Raw genomic sequence first — 22448 nt, forward strand, 5'->3', positions numbered from 1 at the left:
GCATCAAGATAAAGCTCTTTCTCTCCTGTTATTTTTATAAAACGAAAGTAGTGAGAAAGTCAATATAAGCTCTTCTAATAAAGTAGTTTCAGTTTTGTAAAGTTTTTAAAAAGTTGAGTTATATTTTCTCAAATTACTTCAAGAATTGGATATTAGAAGTGGAAGGGATCTAAGAAGCCCTCTTGTACACAGTAAAAGTTCATTTTCTAACATTCTTGACTTTAGTCTCCTGTTTAACCTCTTTTATTAAAGGGACTGCTGGACTGCTCTATGGAAGATGGTCTAGTTTGGCTCTGCTGAGGATCATAAATTTGGATTCAAAACCTGCTTTTGCCACTAGTTTTTCAAAAAAGATTTTATTTATTTATTTATTTAGAGAGAGAGAGAGAGAGATTGAGATTGAGCAAGAGAACACAGTAGGGGAAAGGGGAGAGGGAGAAGAGGATAGAGAATCATAAGCAGACTTACCCCGAGCACAGAGCCTCATGCAGGACTCAATCTCATGACCCTGAGATCATGACTTGAGCTGAAATCAAGAGTTGGTCACTCAACTGACTGAGCCACCCAGGTGCCCCTGTCACTTAGTATTTTCTTAATCTTTCCAAGCCTCAGTGTTTTGGTGTGTAGATACATCCTCATTGGGATGCAATTATAAGACAATATAGCAAAACTGTGTGTGGTCTCAGTATTGTATTAGTGATTCTTTACTATGGTTGAGTACTAAGCTAGAATTCGCTTGTTATAATGCCTACTTTCCTGTCCTAGTCTGCCCTCTGATGCCACACAGAGTAAGTCTAACTTTTCTTCTAAACATCAGACTTCCAAATTAATGAGAAGCTGTCACCTGTAACCTTAAACTTCCCTTGTGTGGATTAAATATACCCAGGTCCTTCAAAGACTCCTCATAGGACATGGGGTTTAGAACCCTTCCCACTTACCCATTTGTTGACTCATCTCTAGAAATTCTCCAGTTTATCACTATCTTTCCAATGGGACACCTGAAATATGATTCAGTACTCAAAGTGCACCAGGTAAATTTCAAGGGCAGGTAATACAAGGGAATACATTTTAAATTGTTGTATAACATTTTTAGATGAGCTATATATCGGTTCTCTTGTTAGAAACACTCAGAAAATAAGATTCTATGATATAGATTATTTTTAAAAAATATTTTATTTATTTGAGAGAGAGAGAGAGTGCATGGAGAAACTGGGGCAAAGGACAGAGGGAGAGGGAGAAGCAGACTCCCTGCTGAGCAGGGAGCCTGACAGGGGCTCAATCCAGGATTTGGAGATCATGACCCAAGCTGAAGGGAGATGGCTGACTGACTGAGCCACCCAGGCGCCCCATAGATTATTTTTATCTTTAAATAGGGAGATAGAGGAGCACAGTGGCTAAGGCAATGGCTTTGGAGTCAGGACACCTACACTGGGACTCTGGCTTTGCCAGGGACTAGCTGAGTGCCTCTGGAGAGGTTAATTAAAGCTCTCTAAGCTTCCATTCTCTCATCAGCAGAAAGTGAGGAAATAATAGCATCTATCTCATGGGGCTATTGTTTAGGACTATATGAGTTAATGTATACAAGTAACTCAAATGTGGCTGTACATAGTTAAGTACTCAATAAATGCTAGTTATTATTATTATTGTTGGGGATTACCTGATATTTTGTCATTGCCAGAAAGTCCAGAGCAATTGTTCTAAAGCCAAATTCACTATGTTTGTTGGAAAACCCCATTTCTAACTTCATAGCTTTATGGTTTATAGCTGAAGTCCCTTACCTAATCTGTCTGTCTGGCGACTGTCAAACCCTGGAGGGGAAGTCGTGCTATAAAAAGTCAGATGTCCTATGAATGTTCTTTTTTTTTTTTTTTTTTTTTTTTTTTTTGCAATGGTTGGGGTGTGTGTTTGGTTGCATCTGATGTAAAAACTTTCCAGGCTAAAGTTCCTAGGACCATGGAACAAACCCCAGTTCTTTTCTGGGGAGGAACAGAGGCCAGGGAGCAGGAGCTTTTGTGTCTCATCTCTGAGTGTAGGTGAGATGACCTACTCCTCATTAGAGCTCAACTCTCACATGAGGACTTCAGATGATGGCTAAAACACTTAATTCTCCATAGGGCTCATTTTAGTGGCAGTATCAGAAGACAGTAACAGTCCAGGTAATTTTAGGGAGTATAATTTGAAGATCCTGATTAAAAACTCAGCCGAGAAGAAGATTACAGAGGTTTCTTGAAGGATATGAAGCTAATCTATTATTCAGTGATCTAAACGCGCTTTCAAAACTATCTGTGTTCACCAGATAGTGACTTTTTTAATATTCATTTCTCTGTTTTAAATTTCCAATCTACTATACAATCAATATTGTATAAAATATAATAAAATTGTCACAGCATTTTCTTCATATAATACTTTCTAAATTACTTTCAATTTCTGTATTTATTTCTTCAAGAACCAGTCTCAAAAAGCTTACAGACTGGTCCAGTCCTAGGAGGGCACCCAGTCATCTCAACTCAGAAATCTCCCTTTGGAATGGAATAAACATGAGATATACAAGCCTCATCTTAAGTAACCTTAAGGATAAGACTATCATATATGCACATAATGAACAGACAGTGTAGAGTACAGTGGATGCACTATGTCCACGATGTGCCCTAATTTGTAATCAGCTACTTCAGCAGCAGCAGCAGCAGCATGCTGTTAACAAGCCTATATAGAGCTCTCGACCAGCTACACTCCTAAAATTTTTCTGTCAGTACTACAGACGATAGCTCCCTACTCACTACTTGACTGAGACTGATTTTTGAATATCAATGCAGAATTTTGTGATAAATACCAACTTCCTGTTTCTAGTCCTGTTTCAATCTTTAGAATGTTCCATGCTTCCCAATTCTGTACTATCTATGGGTCTGACAGATCCTCCTATATACAATGATTTTGTACATGAGTCTTATTCTAAAATTTATTTTCCTTCCTCTACCCTAATCTCAACATTCAGGAAACTCTCCTGAATTAGTTATATCCCTATCAACAACTTCAAATCATCTGTAGTAAGAAAGCAGGTCATCAAAAATATATTATTTTTTCCCCCAAGATTTTGTTTATTTATTCATGAGACACACACACACACATACAGAGAGAGAGAGAGAGAGAGAGAGAGAGAGAGAGGCAGAGACACAGGCAGAGGGAGAAGCAGGCTCCATGCGGGGAGCCTGATGAGGGACTCGATCCCAGGTCTCCGGGATCAGGTGCTGGGCTGAAGGAGGTGCTGAACTGCTGAGCCACCATGGCTGCCCCCAAAATATATTCTTGATGAAAATTTTTCAGTAACCCAGGAGCCAAGAAATAGGATTTTGTGCCAGACTGCAAAAGACAACTTTTACTTTTCAGAAATATTAAAGTGTGAAAATAAATGTTTTTGCAAAAATCTTGGTTTACACAAATTGGTAACTTTAACACTTAGCCCCCTCAATGAATAAGATAGTAAAACTTCTAAAAATGTAGTTCCAAAATAAAACAGATATCACCAGTCATCCCTCACAAAGCCACCTGCTGTACGTTTTTTGTAGAATGTTTGTGAGATGTCAATATAATAATTTTCACAAAATAAGTAATGTGCAGATACCCGTCATTTCTCATTAATTAGAAAATAGGTGTTTTCACTATTTAAATCTAAAACAACATACCAAAATTAATCAGATGAACAGACGTCACAGTGCAATGTAAGATGCTACCCAGTTTTTGCTATAGCTTTTGTTGAAGTAGAGCCTCTAAAGACATGCACATACAGTTTTTTTGTGTCTAAGTTTCTAAAACAGGCATATTTTTTCACATACCATTTTGTAAGTAATAATTTAGAAAAGGATGTGAAATAGAAATGTGAAATGACAGGTGAACATAGTTTTCTTTTAAATTCTCAATGCTGCCCTGCCTGGGTGACTCCAAATCATCCTGACCACTTCCTATTTGGAGTTTACATTTTTACTTCTGTCATGTAAAGAGTATCTTCACCTCCTTACTTTCTTGTGCAAACTGTACCTCTATCTCCTTTTTCATTCCCTAGTTAATTGTGCAAAAGAGGCAATGAAACTAGCCTTCATTGGAAAGCTCAAGAAAGTTGTACTTTTTTGTTAAAACATGCTATATCCTAATTAGGAAATTTGGAGTATGTCATATTATATTAGCTTAATATGTTTAAGTTAAATATTAAGACTCCAATAAGATACCATTTATAAATAGAAAATTTCTCCAGGTTAGTCTTTGTAAGAAAAGCAAGAACTTTCTGACCATGTGTATAGACCACATGTTATAGATTTATTTATTACCACATGTGCTATGATATTCAAGGTGAAGAAAGAAAACAAATATTTACCACTGTGGATTCTTAAGTGCTCTTTTAGATGATGTTTGTATTTGAAAGCTTTCCCACATTCAGTGCACTTGAATTTACGATTACCCCCGGACTGTGTCACATGTCTCTGTAAGAAAGAATTGATATTTTAATTATAAAGCAAAAAAGCTTTGGACATAGAAGAATAGCCAATCTGCTAAAAGTAGTATTTTGGTGAATTCTGCTTCTCAAAGGCCTCAAATTGAGGCAGGCAGTCACAAAAATCTAACACTTGGAATATTACCAAAAAGAAAGGATAGTGGGAACAGAATTTTGACATACAGAAAAATCTCCATTTGCTAATTTAGAGTATTAGAATCATACTTTATTGAGTAATATAGTTATTTAGCAAAAATAAGATAATATACACTTTACTAGAAACTAGAGATATCTCTTCTGCGGTCAGGCTTTTTCCAGTAGTTTATCCTATTGCTTAAGAGCTTGCTATTTCCAGAATGTACTTTAATCTGATGAATTTAAAAAATACTTCCATCTTTTCATTCAAGTATGGAGTATTATAATGGCTTTCTGTCAAATTCCCACTTTTATATATTTCAAATATATTCTGCATTCTTAGATTTTTTCCAGATCCCATTACTTTGTTTACTTTTGTTTATTCATTAAATTTATTTGTTATTAAGAAATGTTTTTCAATCAAGTATAGTTGACATGCAATGTTAAGTTAGTGTCAGCATACAACACAGTGAGTCAACAACTCCATATGTTATGCTGTGCTCACCACAAGTGTCTACCATCTGTCACCATACAACACTATCACAATACACTGACTATATTCTCTATCCTGTACCCTTCATCTCCTGACTTGTTCATTCTGTAACTGGAAACCTGGACTTCCCATTCCCCTTCACCTGTTTTGCTCCCCCCACCCCCACTTTGGCAACCACCAGTATGTTCTCTGTGTTTATGAGTCTGTTTCTGCTTTTTTGCTTTGTTAGATTAATCATACAAAAGGAATGCTTAAATTGAATTCTATCATAAACCTTATAAACCATCAATTGCTCATAAACCTCCAAAGGCTCCCCATTAACCCTGAATATAGATTCTGAGTTTATATATTCCAAGTTTACCTGAGTTTCCAGGCTGATCCTTCACCAGTTCCCTATAAGAAGTTTATGCCATAGTCACTTAGTGAGTCCCGGGTTTTGTACATATACTACTCTTCTCTTCTCTACTCCTTGCTTTGGTTTATACTTATTCCTTCTTGGCTATATTTCCCTACAATTATGATTATTAAGATTCTAGCCATACTTCAAAGGTTTATTAATTCAGGTACTACTTGCTTTATGCTCACTCTAGCTGGAATCTCCCTTCTTTTGTTTTTCATACAGGAAGGAAAGAGGAATACTTACTATGTATCAGGCTCTACTGCATCCAAACCCATGGCTTTAAGCACCAAATATATGGTGATAATTCCCAATGGTGTATCTCTGGACCTCTTCCCCTTAACTTTAGACTCTCATAGACAATTGTGTCCTTGATGTTGCCAGTTGGAACACAATGGGCATGTGAAACTTAACACAATTAACACTGAACTCTTAACTGCCTGTCAGAGAGCACCTCCTCTGGTGTTTCCTGTCTTTGTGAATGACATTTTCATTAATTTGATTATGCTTAGGCCCTGTACTTTAGGGTAACACTTGATTCCTCGCTTTCTTTTAACACCCTTCATCAATCCATCAACAAAACCATCTGAATATACTCTGAATTTAACATTCATCATTATGTCGTATCTGTCACCACCAGTGATTTCAAAGCCACCACCACGTTTGGCCTGGATTATAACAGCCTCTACAATGGTCTCCCTGCCTCTAAATGGTCTCCCTGCTTCTGTTCTTATCTTTCTTGACCTACTCTCCACCCAACAGCCAGTGTTCCCTTAAAAATAAAAAATAAAGACAAAATTCAGTATCTTTCAAAGGCTTCCCTGTCACATTTTACAACAAAATCAGTCTCTATCATGGTCTATACAAGGGGATATATCATCTGGCCCCTGATACCTCTTGTCCTTACCTATCTTTCTGCCTTTTATTCACACTGGCCTCCTTGCTATCCTTTGCGGATGCTGGGCAGGCTTCTGGCTCAAGGCCTTTTCATGTTTCCCTCTGTTCCTTTTGACCAGAATGCCCTCCTCCCAATCATCCTATGACTGGCTCCTTCCTTTCATTCAGATTTTAGTTCAGATGTCCCATTCTTAGGAAGGTCTCCCTAACCTTAAAAAAGTTGCAACTTTCTACCTTCTGCTTTATTTTTCTACACACTATCTGTTCTTATATTTTATATCACCTGCTAATGTATGTTCTCTACTGTCTTGATCTTTGCTTATCTTTTTCACTATTGTGCCTTTATCAGCTAGAACAGGGCCTGACATGTAATAGAAACACAAATGTTTGCTTAACGAATAAATTAATAATACATGGAAATGCTTAATTAAGTCCTAACATGACTTTTCAAACTCAGGTTTGTTGCCCCATAACCTAAATTATTTCTAAGACATCCTGATCATATTTCCTCACATTGTTGGTCCCCATATTAATCACAGCTCCTTTCTAACATTTGTCTGATCACATACTTCATATATAAAACCTACTACCTTTCACCCATTAGAAAAATCACCACAAAATTGGCTGGCATGCTCATCATTGGTCTTACGATTTGTTTCTATAATGGCCTCTCTCGTTTTCACCAAAAGGATCTGCCTGATTAGTCTGCAGATCCTTTTCTTTGACAATGGCCCATGGTACAGAAAGGATATTGGGACAACAGTTGGAATTTGGGTCTGCTTCCCAAATGTCACACGAATAGGTTCTTTTCCCAAGGCCTGACTGTACTGTAGTCATGTTAGAACTCAGATGGAAAAAAGATTCTTCTGCATTGTCTCTGATAAGACTTGTATAGGGGTAGATGGTAGATAGGTGGTCTTTGTCTTCAGAAGTTCCTGCTCTGTATCAATTTCTTCCTTCTTTTGGTATTCTCCCCAATTTCAAGTGTTCCCTCATGGATTTAACCATTAACCTAAGAAAATCTTGGTCCTATACTTCTTGATTGCCATGCTCTCCCCCTTCATCTTTTGATTTTCTGAGGGTTACTGCCAAAATCCTGAGAAGGTAGGTTGACCCTGCTCGATGAGTCTACTTTGGCTATAGTTTGTTTGGTTTAGCCATCGATGTAGAAAAGGTTTAACTGGTTCTCTATGAGATACAGGACTTACGTTAGGCACATGAATAGGGCAGAGTTCTCACAGATTTGAGTTTATGGATGGTCATAATCCTTTAAGAAACTGGATGCATGTCCTAATCATAACACATACCCTTAAAATATCCTATACAGCTGAATATTTATTTGGTTTTTAAAATTAGAATCATGTTGATATTAATTTGTTCAGAGTTGGCACTTATCAGGATCTTATAAAAGAAGGTCAACTGGCAAGAAGAGCTTCTTCATCTTTAATCCTTAAATACAGAGCCAACATTTCAAATGTAACTTATTGAACAGTTTTTTTTTTTTTAGTCTTGGTTTTTATACATCTAGAAATCGAGGCAAAGTGACAGAAATAGAACAAACCATGTGAAAATTGAATCTTCAGAATAAAAATGTTTAGAATCTAAGCTTTAGATTCTTAGAGGAAGCATCTTCCCTTCCTACAGTAAACAGAACCCCGTAACTTATACTGAGAGTAAATATAGTAGTCTTTGTTTCCCAGAAAATTAACTTTTATTATTATTATTTGACTTTCCTCTAAATTTAGTTAGTACTTAGGCATAGGTTTATGAAATGAGTATTTATTTTTCCTACACTGAACATTTTAGTAGAATGCATTTTGAATCTAGTTCTAAACTTAAGGGAAATACTTGTTGCAGTATAAGCAAAATAAATCAAGATTGAAGGGATCTTATCTGAAAAAGAATTTAAAAACTTAGTTACTGCTAAAAGAATGTTCACATGTACTTTGGAACTCAGATAATTCATATAATTACTTTAATTCTTGTAAGGCTGAAGATGCTGCCTAGTACATCCTTTTAAGTATGTTAGAACCCTTGCCTTCAATAGACACTGGATTTCACTTACTTGATCTCTTCCTGATTTATGTGATGTCATGTGACGTTCAAGTTGGGTTCTGTACGCAAAGGTGTAACTGCACAGGGAGCAACTAAAATTATCTTCATTCTTTTCATGGCGATATTTAATGTGTTCTTTCAGAGAGGTAAAGCGTTTATAGCCTCTATCACAATATGGGCAGGTAAGTAACTGGGAGAATGCATCTGGTGTTCCTATAAAAGAAAGATCATATATTTTGAATTTAAGCATTCAAAAAATATTACCAAAGCTACCACTTACTCCCTATGCTTTGTGCCAGATATTATGACACCCACTTTATATTTTATCCTTAAAACAATACAATGATACTCATCTCTATTTTATAAAAGAGAAAACAGGAAGCTCAGAAAAGTTAAATGACTTAAAATTATAAGGCTGGTAAATGATGAAGTCAGGATTCAAATATGTGCTGTCCGACTTCAAAGTCCCATATCTTTTCCACTAAACTACAAGTCTTCCCTTCTTTTTGTATGATTAGACAAAGAAAACAAAGATAAACTTAGAATACATTACATTTGTAAATGTATACATATTGAAGAGGATTTGTATGCCACAATAGAATCTTTCCACGGGTAAGGATGTATCATTATTTATTTAATGCTTGTTCTTTCTAACTTGGAAATGACACCACAAAGTTATTGTCATCAAACAGTAAGTAGTACATAAGTAGACTATGTTTTCAAGACATTCCTGCAGTTAGGTGTGGCCATATGACAGAATTCAAACCACAAGCACAAGTACTAGGGGAAGTGAGTAACAGGAGCCAGATCTAGGCCTGGCCTACAAAGACTTCCTATGCAGGCTTCTTTATGCTCTTTCCCTTACTGAATTATACAGACACATTTTTTTGTAGAATTTTATATGGATAAATACAGGATAGCTTTTAGAAAAAAAGGCAATATGGAAAAACTGGGAGTTCACTGCATGAACCATTTATTATTTTTTTTAAGATTTATTTATTTATTTAGAGAGAGGTGTGCAACTGGGGGAAAGAGCAAAGGTAGAGAATCTTCAAGCAGACTCCTTGCTGAGCACAGAGCCTGCATGTGGCTTGAGGAGGCTTGATCCCAGAATCCAGGGATCATGACCTGAGCCGAAACCAAGAGTTGGACACTTAATCGCCTGAACCACCCAGGCACCCTCAATGAACCATTTTTTTTTCCCCCACAGGAACCACCTAAGCCTGACAATCCTAAAATGTAATATGGTTTTGCTAATTAATATTATTTAACTAAGAGCGCTTTTCCATATTTTATTTCTTCAAAAAAATAAGTTCCTAAAAGATAACTTACTGTAAATAGTATCTCTACCTTCATTTTGAAATTTTTATTGAAAAAGAGACTACCAGGGATGCCTGGGTGGCTCAGCGGTTGAGTGTCTGCTTTCAGCTAAGGGCGTGATCCTGTGTCTGGGGATAGAGTCCCACATTATGGTCCCTGCAGGGAGCCTGCTTCTCCTTCTGCTTATGTCTCGGACTCTCTCTGTCTCTCATGAATAAATAAATAAAATGTCTTAGACAAAAGAAAAAAAAAGAAAAAAGAGACTACCAAAGAAAATTTCATTACAGTCTCAAAATCCTTCATAAACATGTATCATCTTTATTGAAATTCAAGTCTATATAAATTAAAAGACTTTCCTGAGAACCAGCCTGCGTATAAGAGACTGAGCACCTAACCCCATATAGTTAATTATGTTGAAATATGTATCAAATATATGAATAAAATCAAACAACCAAACCTCCCACAGTTTATGAAGGTACCTTTATTATCAGCTAGCAAGGCAACTGGAATCAGTTGCCTGTTGGTGATATCTTTAAAATGACCTACTTCTGTGGAGACTAGATTAGCCACATGAAATTGTTTTGGAAATCATGCTATGTTTTGTCTAGTATTAATTTCCTTTTGAACAGGCAGGTAGGAAATCAACATTTGGGGCACTCTCCTTGCCAGGGTACCTAGTCTATCCTATTGATTTTATCTGGTTACAATGGCAAGAGTCCAAGTCAGCCGTTGCAGATGCTTCATTATTGGCACCACAATCACAATGTGATTTCCATTACTTAAGCTGCTTATACTCTATAGCGTAATACAGCTGTCTGCTCTCATTATGTACTATTTTCTTCTTTACTTTCATCATTAATAAACAAATACTAATTTTGTAAAATGACAGGTTACTCATGATATTTTACCAGCAAGTTATTATTTTCATAAATCGATTTCTATTGAATTTCTCACACATATGAGGTATGAATTTATTCTTTAGGATACTAGCATAAAACAGTTTTTGTTCCTATTTTTTTAAGAATATTGAATATTTGCTTTTTTAAAAGAATCACTTTTTTAGCAATGAAGGCTTGTCATATAAGGAAAAAAAATTTCTTTTTAGAATTCTTATAATCAACTTAAGGTAGTGATTCAAGACTACTTAAAAATCTAACCCATGTCATATCCTTTGACTATGAATATGCTTATTTTTTAAAAAATCTTTAATTTTTGTATCCTAAATTTCCTTTGCTATGTAGTGTAACATTTCAGACTGATAGTAAGTAGTACTTTATATAAAACCTTTGAAAAATCTCCTTTGTTTGTGACCCACTGATTCAGAGTTTGTGATATTTCAGTCTGCTGGAATAAATTTTGCCCTTTCACAATTTTTGAAGTGCAGGAGAGCATATTTAATCCATTAAAACTTTATAAACTTAAGGGCTTCTGAAGACAATCAGATGTTACTGGTGTGACAGAGTATCTCCTGTGAAATAGTTTATCAGCTGTATACCTGAAAGTAATAACTACCTGAATTAAAAACAGATTCTAGAATTCAAATGTTTCATTTATTTTATTTTATTTTTGTTTTTTTTCAAATGTTTCATTAATTCAGAATGTTAAATCCTAATTTTTATGGGATTTTACTGTGTTGATTAGTATCATTGGACTTTACAAAGTTTAACCTTATTTTGATCTGTGCAATGAAACACTGCTTTAGTTCTTATTTTCTTTCACGAGGCTTCTTGAAAAACATTTTGTTGCATAAAACATTTACATATATATATACAATTATATTGAAGAATTTTTATTCTTTTTCATTTTTATTATAACCTATTGCTTCTTCAGGTAAAAGTTAACAAATTTTTTTTTTTTAAAAAAAAAAAGAAACTGAAGAGCCTGGGTAGTTCATTGGTTAAGCATCCAACTCTTGGTTTCAGCTCAGATTATAATCTCAGGATCATGACACTGAATCTCATGTCAGGCTCCACGCTCAGTACAGACTCTGATTAAAATTCTTTCTTCCTCCCTCTGCTCCTCACGTACAACTAAATAAATAAAATCTTGAAAAAAAAAAAAACACCCCCAAACCTTGAGGAATCAAAATAGAAATGGTAGGGCTCTACAGGATTACAATGCCTACAATTATATGCAAATATATCAATACAACACTATTCATAAAGCTTTAATGCTGTGTCCCTAGGGGCAATTATCTATAGTCTTCAAAAATGTGTCCTTTTGGCACACTGGAGGAATCAGTTATAGAGTGCCCTACTTCTATTTCCTTTGTCACTGATTTAGTGACAGAAAATCCTACCTATTCTGCGGTGAAACTTCTGTTTCTGCTTTTTCATAGCTGATTCCTGATTTAAGGAAGGCAGTTGACTCTGCAATGGAATATATTTTTCTATACCATTCTTCTCAATTTCCTTCAGATATTTAAGAGTTGATTGATTAGTAGCTTAGCATTTATTTAGCACCAAAACACCAAAATACTTATGTATAAATTTAACAAAATATATGTAAGATTTATATGAGGAAAACTATAAAACTCTGCTGAACAAAATCCAAGAACTAAATAAATGGAGAGACATTCAATGTTTAAGAATAAGAAGACTTAATATTGTCAAGATGCCAGTTCTTCCCAACTTGATTCAATGCAATTCCAATTCAAATCTGGAGAGTCCTTTTACAGATATTGACAAACATTCTAAAGTTTATATGGAGAGGCAAAAGACCCAGGATAGCCAACACAATACTGAAGGTGAAAAATAAAGCTGGAGGACTGACACTATTTGACTTTAAGACTTACTGTAAAGCTATAATAATTAAAACAGTGTGGTATTGGTATGAGGATATAGAAATAAACTAATGGAACAGAGAGCCAGAAATACCCTCATATAGTCAACTAGTCTTTGACGAAGGAGCAGAGGCAATACAATGGAGTAAAGATAGTCTTTTCAACAAATAGTAATGGAACTTAGGAAGCAAAAACAAAAATGAATTACTGGAACTTAAAGTAAAAAGCTTTTATACAGCAAAGGAAACAATCAATAACCAAAAAACAATCAATAACTACAAAGCAACCTTCCGAATGGAAGAAGAAATTCACAAATGACATATCAGATAAAGGGCTAGTATCCAAAATCTATAAAGAACTTAGAAAACTCAACACACAAAAACAAAAAATGCAGTCAAGAAATGGGTAGAAGACATGAACAGACATTTCTCCAAAGATGACATACAAATGGCTAACAGATACATGAAAAAATGTTCAATATCACTCAGCATCAGGGAAATACAAATCAAAACCACAATGAAATACCACCTCACACTTCAGAATGACTAAAATGAACAAGTCAGGAAACAACAGATGTTGGTGAGGATGTAGAGAAAGGGGAACCCTCTTATACTGCAGGAGGGAATGCAAACTGGTGCAGCCCTCTGGAAAACAGTATGGAGGTTCCTCAAAAAGTTAAAAGCAGAGCTACCCTATGATCCAGCAATTGTACTACTAGGTATTTATCCAAAAGATACAAAAATAGTGATTCGAGGGATCCAGGCACCCCAATGTTTATAGCAGAATGTCCACAACAGCCGAACCATGGGAAGAGCCCAGATTTCTATCAACAGATGAATGGATAAAGAAGATGTGGTATATAAATATACAATGGACTATTAGCCATGAAGAAGAATGAAATCTTGCCATTTGCAACAATGTGGACAGAACTAGAGGGTATTATGCTAAGCGAAATAAGTCAGGGAAAGACAAATACTGTATGATTTCACTCATATGTGGAATTTAAGAAACAAAACAGACGAACATAGAAGAAGGAAAGGAAAAATAAAATAAGATAGAAACAGAGAGAGGCAGGCTAGGAAACAAAACGAGGGTTGCTGGAGGGGAGGTGGAGGAGAGATGGGATAACTGAGTGATGGTTATTAAGGAGGGCACCTGATATATTGAGCACTTGGTGTAATATACAACTGATGAATCACTAAATTCTACCCATGAAGCTTTTAATACATTATATGTTAACTAAAATGAATTTAAATTAAAAAATTTTAAAAAGTAATGGAACAACAAAACATTCAGGACATGCATAAAAATGAATCTAGACACAGACCTTATGTCCTTCACAAAAGTTAACTCAAAATGAATCACAAACCTAACTGCAAAATGCAAAACTATAAAGCTCCTAGAAGATAACAGGAAAACCTAAGTGACCCTGGGTATGACAATGTCCTTTTTAGATATAACACCAAAGGCATGATCCATGAGAAAGAACTGACAAGCTGGACTTCATTAAAATGAAAACTTCTGCTTTGTGAAAAATGTTCTCAAGAGAATTAGAAGACAAGTCACAGACTGGGAAAATATTTGCAAAGACATATCAGATAAAGGACTGTTATTCAAAACATCCAAAGGATTCTTAAAAACTCAACAATAAATCAATAACTTGATTAAAAAATAGTCCAAAGACCTTAGCAGACACCTCACCAAAGAAGATATACAGATGACAAATAAAGACACTCCACATCATATATCATCAGGGAAAAGCAAATTAAAACAAGGTATCACTACACACCTATCAGAATGTCCAAAATCCAGAACACTGACACCAAAAAATGCTGGTGATGATGTGGAGCAACAGAAACTCACATTGCTGGTGGGAATGCAAAGTTGTACAGCCTCTCTGGAAGACAGCTTGGCAGTTTCTGACAAAACTAAACATACTGTTACTATTTGATCCAGTATATGAACTTCTTGGTATTTACCCAAAGGAGTTGGAAAACTTAAGTCTACACAAAAATCTGCACATGGTTGCATATAGCAACTTTACTCATAATTGCCAAAACACGGAAGTAACCATGTGTCCTTCGTCAGGTGAATGGGTAAACAAACTTATGATACATCCAGACAATGGAATATTATTCAGCACTTAAAAGAAATGAGCTATCAAGCCATGAAAATACATGGAGGAAAGTGGAAAAAAAAGTGAAAAAAAGTGAAAAAGCCAACTTAAATATTACTAAGTGAAAAAGAAGCCAACTTAAAAGATTACATGTTGTATAATTCCAACTATATGACCTTTGGAAAAGGCAGAGAATTATGGAGACACATAAAGATCTGTGGTTTCTAGGGGTGAGGGGAGGTGGGGAAAATGGAGGATTTTTAGAGCAATGAAAATACTCTAGGAGATATTATAATGATGGATACATTATAATGATGGATACACACTTATAGACTTTGGGTGTTTATGACGTGTCAATGTAGGTTCTTCCTTGGTAAAAAATGTACAATTCTAGTGAGTTATGTTGATAATGGGAAAAACCATGCACATGTGGGGAGCAAGGGGTATATGGGAAATACCTGTACTTCTATATCACTTTTTTTTGAAGCCTAAAACTTCTCTAAAAATGTCTTTTAAAAACGATTATTTAAGTATTAAGTTAAATCTATCTATTAAACTGGGAATCCAAAAAATAAAAAAATAAAAAAATAAACTGGGAATCCTGAAAAACAATCAAACCAGATTTAGGTAAACAAGCCAGTAACTTCTTAGTTCTTGGTGCAGATCTTTAATAAGTTTTCTTACAGAAATATCTGCATGCGAGTCATCTGTTTCTAGCATGGAAGGAGAGAATGGTAGCCTGCTTCCTTTCAGGAGAGTATGAACATATTAGTACTGCATTTTGCCACTCTTCATACACTGGCTGTTCATGTCAGAATGGCCTAGAGCAGATATAAAAAACCCCACTTGTCTCCAAATCGGTATGTTTTGAACCTGACAACCACGTTTTGCTTGCTAGCAGAGCAGAAAAACATCCAGAGTCAGAAAAAAAAGTCAAGAATTAGTTAAGGATCATCCTAGCTCCCATTTCTACTACTTGCTGCTATGTAAGTGAGTGGAAGTCAACATCCAGGCATTATTCCAAACCTCACTGCAGTGGTCTTACTGCAATACAATACGAGATGCCACTAATTTTAATACGACACTGTTACCATAAATGTGTTCCTTTCTCTAAAGAGATTATTTTCTATGGGCACTTGCCATAAATTTTGGATTTCAGATCCCTAGAGTAGAGGAGGTTCCCATTGTACAATTATAGATATAATAATCCTGTACATATGAAAACAAAAACAACTGTGCAGCTCCACTTACCACTGTCATCATGACCACTGGCTTCTGGGGTACCCTGCCTCTGGTCCTCTTCAGGTGCTTCGGGGTAAATGACAGCAGTGTCTTGTTGTTGCAGGAACTCTTCAACGTTAGGATCATGGTTTTGCTCATTTTCTGCATCTGAGTCACATTCATCATCTTTTACTAAAAGAAATGCATATTTTATAGAAAGCTTTCACCACGTTGTTACAAAGTTTTTCTAAATAAAAAAATATTTAACTTAAGAGAATTCACTATTATTCTTGAATTTGTTGGAAATATTTACCAAAAGTTTAAAACAAAATTCACTCATTCTGTTATCCTCTATTAAAAAGTCTTTTAGAAAGCAATATGAAAGTTCTGAAATTTTTACAATATCCCTTTTAAACTTTAGAGTGTAATTCTAGTCCATGTGACTGATAAGCAAGACACAGAAAAGGTAATATAGTTGACTGAATTCTTAATTTCTCAATCAAGGAAAAAAGGAGAAAATCTTACATCTCAAACCTTAGTCCCTCCTAGCAACCTACTGGATATTTATTTAGAGTTGTAGCTTAAATCCGAATCATTGTCAATTTAAACCACTCTGAAGTTCATTGCAGTTATGTGATGATGTCTTCGAAAAAAACAGTCTAAATAGTTATCTATAATTAGAAAAATTTCTAGTAAGAATCAAAGAGTATCAAATCCATAAAACTGCTTCTTATCTCCTCTAGTATTCATATATAAACATGGCTATTCTTTATTTTTGCTTCAATAATGTTTAATGGTGGGCTAAGGGCAAAGGCATTTTTTCCTTTGATTAGAAAGGCTCAAGTGAAAATCAAATGCTTTCACTTTGAGAAGGTACTCAAAGTGCTGCTGAGTTTCTACAGCAGCATTGCTGCACCATGGTTTCCTTCCATTTCCTCCACTGGCTCTAGAGGACAGTGTCTACTCCATGCTGGTGGTAACTGTAGCACATTGTATGGCTCCCAGATGTCTCATGGCTGACTTCTTTATACACTTTGGGCTGAACTGTCAGTTTTAAATTTGTAAAAGAGCATTTCCCAGCAGACTAAAATTGGGCCAAATTAAAATGCTGAAGTATGGGCATGTTTTTGTTTAACAGTTATTGAAAAAAATCTTGCTAAGTGAACTTCTCAGGGCAGCTGCTGTTTTAAAACCTTAAAGCCAATGATATAATCATAATGGTGAGCCACCATTTCCCCCTCCTTTATAATACAGCCAATATGATATCAATTATTTAGCACTGGGTTATTGGATCCAGGGGTAAGTGAAGACTCAAGAGGTAAAGCTGGTACTGTGGGTTTTATGGGAGTCTATTTCCAAATCCTCGACTTCTGTGTATATTCTTTCTTAGAACCTGGAAGATTCTTCTCTCTACTCTCCCCTTTCCACAGTATCTTTTGCTCACATCTAAAAGGAAGAAGAGAAGGGGTACCTGCATAGTTCATTGGGTTAGGCATCCAACTCTAGATTTCGGCTCATATCATGATCTCAGATTCAATCTCAATCTCGTGAGACTGAACCCTGCATCAGGCTTTCTGCTCAGCTGGGAGCCTTCTAGTCCCTCTCCCTCTGTTTCTGCCACTCCACTCTGCTCACACTGGTACTATCTCTCTCAAATAAATAAAATCTTTAAAGAAAGGAAGAAGAGGGGCACCTGGGTGGTGGTTCAGTCTACCCAGTCTTCACTTAGGTTATGATCCTAGGGTCCTGGGATCAAACTCCACTTGGGCTTCCTGCTCAGCAGGGAGTCTGCTACTCCCTCTCTCTTTGCACCTCTCCCCCTATCCACTCCTGTTCTCTATCTCTCATAAATAAACAAACAAACAAACAAACAAATAAATAAATAAATAAAATCTTAGGGGGAAAAACGGAAGAAGAGAAAAAAGCATATCCCAGTACATTAATATGGTGCATCGCTTGAAGTGTAAAAACTTTTGGGTTGCCAAAGGAAAAAATCCAAAATACTGATTGGGGAATATTTTCCCCAGTTGATTATTGATTAATCAAAGCAACATAAAACCACCACAATCCTTCCAGTTTTCCTGTTTATATGGATTTCTATCGGGGATAAAACATGGCAATTTTCTGAAATGAATTATTTTGGTTTAGTAAGGAAGTTCTGAAATCAAGCTATATAATAATAATATGGCCAGAGGGAGTGGGAGTTTTCCTTTAATGACCTCATCTGTTCCATTCCGCAACTATTATTAAAACGTTCATTGCTCTTCAGGAAACTGGTCAGAGCAAAGCCAAGAGTATTCTCAAAAATCATTCCTACAATCAGTCTGTCATTAGTTGGAAAAATAAGCATTTTTGAGCAGCTAAAGCAGTACAAGTCAGTGCACTGAGTATTTTCAATGTAACTTCAAATTTTCAAGTTAAACTAGATAAAACTTATGAAATTTATATTTTTATGTGACTGATTAACAATTCCATATAGATTATAAGATGCTTAAAATATTTTAATCAAATTATATTTATTTCAATTATAGTCTTCACCTATAAAAATTTCTATTTTCTGCATCCTATTAAGTATGTGTGTACATATGTGTGTGTAAAGGCTAGATGCTAGAATAATGAGTTTTTAAAGTATACATGTTACAGAATAATATAATCTGTATTTTACATATGAAACTTACATCTTCAGTAAGTTATAAGCTTATATATATACTGACTTGCTCTAAATGTACTACTCATTTTGGTAACATAAAAATAATATTAGATATAATCTTCATCTCACTATTGAAGAATCTATTTTTTAAAAACAATTATTAAGTTTTTAATTTTAATTCCAGTATAGTTGACAAATAGTATAATATTAGTTTCAGGTGTACAATATAATGATTCAATAATTCCATACAATACCTGGTACTCCTCACAACAGGTGCACTCCTTAATTCCCATCACCTATTTCACCCATTCCCTATCCTTACCCCACTGGTAACTATCAGTTTGTTCTCTATAGTTAAGTGAATAATCTATTTTTAAGAAGATATGTTTATTTATACTTTGCATATTCCTCATTATTTATAATTTATTTCTCACAGAGGAAATTTTTATAAAATTTCTCAAATTGTGTTTTGGCAAAATTACTTGAATTAGAAAAATGAGAACACTTTTTTCTTGACAGAAAGTCTGATTCGGCTGATTGGTATAATAGTAATAATACCTGGCTTTGCTAGTTAGGTTATTAGGTACAAAATTCTCGGAAACTGAATGAACTAAGTCTGTAGCTCTAAGGCATTAATGACAATATTATTATCTCAAGTGATAAAAGGATTTTTGTTAAAATTTGTAATGCATTTATGTTATCATCAACTGTGTAGTACTGATAATTATATGGTAAATCAATCCACAAATTTAAAAAATCTTAAGATCCTGTGCCTAGAAATTAAAAAGAAACTTAAATTTTAATTTATATACATATTTTTCTTATAAAGAAATGACAGCTGATCAGAAATACCTTCAAACAGGAAATATATACTCTGTTAGCATCAAATTCTATTGGTTTATGAAAACAGAAATATGAGTTCAAGGAGTAAATATTATGATATAACACTTCTGACTTTTAAAGAAGAGCTTATAACCAAATTGAATGATTAGCAGGATTAAATTGTTATGGATTTCACATATAAGAGTGATGTTAAAAATGCCATTTTTAATATGTCAGAAATTATATTGTAACTACTTATACTTAAGATGAAAAATTTTAAATGTACATTAAGAAATATGTGGCACAGTGTATAATCGATTAGTTTACATAATATAAAGTTTGGAGGACAATAACAGTACCTCTTAGGGTAGTTGTGAGATTTAAATTAATTAATAGTGTGTTTATTACTGTACCTGCATACGTAAGTGCTATTTAATTGTTAGCTATTTTCCTCAAAGCAGTCCTGGTAAGGTAAACATTATAATTTCCCAATCAAAAGTTTTCCCAATAAAAAAAATAGGGTCAGAAAGCTTAGATAACTTCCAAAGTCACATAGTAAAAAAATATTACTATTAGATTACATGATTTGGTATTGGGTATGGTATCAACTTCTGGGCTCTTTCCCACTGAACTACACTGTTTCCATGAACCTGCATCTAGCCAAAACAACTTCAAGCTGAGACCAGAAATTCTGCAGTTTTACCTATAAATTTTAAGTGCTGGGAAGTGCATATTGTAAAAAGGTCAATTATGAAGCAAAATTTCTAGTCCTAAGACTGATAAACTTACATATTTCAATAGTAGAGAGATAAGCAAACACATAGGGATGTAATAATAATTTGGCTTCTTGAGATATGACGAAACTCAGAGCTTTCCAATATAAAATTATTTTGGACCATAGAACTATATATGACCAAAGTGTAGAATTCTGAGGTTATAATCACAAATTGGAGCAAAGAGAGAGAGAGAGAGAGGTAAACTTTTAATATAAAGATAAAAAATTATTTAGCTATTAATATTTTAATTCTACTGGAAAATATATCTTTAGGCTTCTTCCTAGCTTTATCTTCCATTTTTCAAACTTTGTAAACTATTAACTATATAAACAAAAAAGGGATGCTCAGAAGGAACAAAGGATGTTTTGGGTGGATTTTTCACTCTATGAATACTAAGTGAGACTACAGTTCTCTTAACTTCATGAACTGCAAAAGGAAATCAGCTGAAGAAAGGATCTGACAAAGTTCTGAACTAATGATGGTGACCTTTGTACAATGTTTTTGTTTACTTTGTCAGCAGATTATTCCCTAGCAGTCAAGGAAATAACAAATGCAAAGGCAGAACATAATTTTTAAGTTTAAATGCACAAAAACCTCAACCATCTAATTTCTAACCTTTTTTCCCTTGAAACTACACTTATCAGGGTTTTATTAGATGCTTACTTGCTCCCAACTCTCCAAGTTCCAGGGAAATAATGCAGCAGGGATCATCTTCCACTGGGTGGGGGACCTCATATTTCAGCAACAACTTAAGTTACTACAAGATTACCTTACCTTCCAGATGTGATTTTCTGGGGAGAGGAGTTAAGGGAATTTATATACTACTCAGTACTAACTGAAATAATTAATTTTTGTAGTGAAGAGCAAAGTGTAGGTTAAACACTGAAACCTGAAATTGTGAATTTTTTTTTTTATAGCATTTTGCCTAAAAGGGCAAATGATCTTCTGTTACTCTGGTAATGTAAGTCATCCAACTTTAACATTAGGCAAAAGAATAATGACAGCATTCTTTTGTGTTCATTAATACCATTTTACTAATAACAAATATCCCGTTTAAATATTTTATGTAATGTGTAAGTTAGTATGACAAATATTTGATAACAACATATTTGAATACATTATTCATGTAAGTTAAACGCAACCAAGTTAAAGGCAGAATATAAAATCTTAGGAAGTAGGTACCATAAATGATCACATATCCCATTATTATTTAATTATTTTGGAATCCATCTTTAACAACAACATGAGGATTTACTCTTTGTTTTACAGAACTGACTGACAAGTATGGGAGTGTCTGTTTATACCATAGATGAAATCTATTTTTGACATATTACTATGAAATATACTCATCCTACACAATGAAAGATAATTTATAGGGCTCTATGGAATATTCCTAAAAGGCACTGCAGAGAAAAGAAAAAAAAAAACTAGAAGTGTTAAACCAAAAAAAGAGAAGAAAAACAGAAAATTTAATTAAAGTTATATGATAGAAATTTCTAATTTATGGTTAAATATACAAAATACAATTATACTACTTTGAAGTACAGTGTTTTGAAGAAATGTTTTAATAACTCAGAATTCAGTTTTGAAGCTTTCACTCTAGGAGTTCTAGCTGACTTATGTGACACAATAAAAAGTGCCTGGTGTTATCATACATAAGATCTTGATTTAAGTTTTCCACTTACTCTTTTGCTTCTTAAATCTGATTTGAATCCATTATAGAAATATAGCTTTAAGTCTCCGGGAATATGTACTTTTAGTCACCTAGAAGCAAATTTTCTTGTTTACTAGAATTTAACTTCATCTTGGCCTTTTTCAAAATCATAGAAGTTACAAGAAAAAATTTTGAATCTTTTGTTTGCTGTGACATGTTCACTCAGCTCATCAATATTCATGACTCTCATCTGGTTTATAGATAACTCATGATATTTGCTTATTCTTCTGCTTTCTGTCTTGTGGGCAACTTAATGTAGATCCTGGTAACTAATAATGAAACTCAAAATAGTTAAATCTGTATTTCTGTAGCTTTGGTAAACAATTTGATATAAATTCAAATCATGATTTAAACACTTATTTTTTAGGTTTATCTGTAGGTTGTACTTGTCATCCTTATAAAATGGAAAATATGCTCTGTTAGATGAATCTGCAAATTTATACTGTATTTAAAGAATATAAACTTCAAACTTTTATATAGTGTCCTATATGCTTGGGTACTGAAACACTGAAAGAGGTCAAGATAAAAGAGGAGGAAATAGATTAAATTCATGACTCACAAATGCAAAAACCAGTGACACAAAAGAC

At 34.5% G+C, this 22448-nt stretch overlaps 1 protein-coding gene across 14 annotated transcripts in view; it reads right to left on the reverse strand.

The window, feature by feature from the left end:
- ZEB1 (zinc finger E-box binding homeobox 1) overlaps nt 1–22448 on the reverse strand; it is a 180991-nt gene that overhangs the window by 8106 nt on the left and 150437 nt on the right. For all 14 annotated transcript variants that reach the window (XM_072825492.1, XM_072825493.1, XM_072825506.1 and 11 more), the window contains 3 exons: nt 15930–16091; nt 8471–8673; nt 4367–4472 (listed from right to left, as the gene is read on the reverse strand). In XM_072825492.1, the coding sequence (XP_072681593.1) occupies nt 4367–4472; nt 8471–8673; nt 15930–16091 (471 nt within the window). The remainder of the gene's footprint in view (nt 1–4366; nt 4473–8470; nt 8674–15929; nt 16092–22448) is intronic.

Source organism: Canis lupus, chromosome 5 (genome assembly GCF_048164855.1).
Source record: "Canis lupus baileyi chromosome 5, mCanLup2.hap1, whole genome shotgun sequence".
In the NCBI taxonomy this organism is placed as follows: domain Eukaryota; kingdom Metazoa; phylum Chordata; class Mammalia; order Carnivora; family Canidae; genus Canis; species Canis lupus.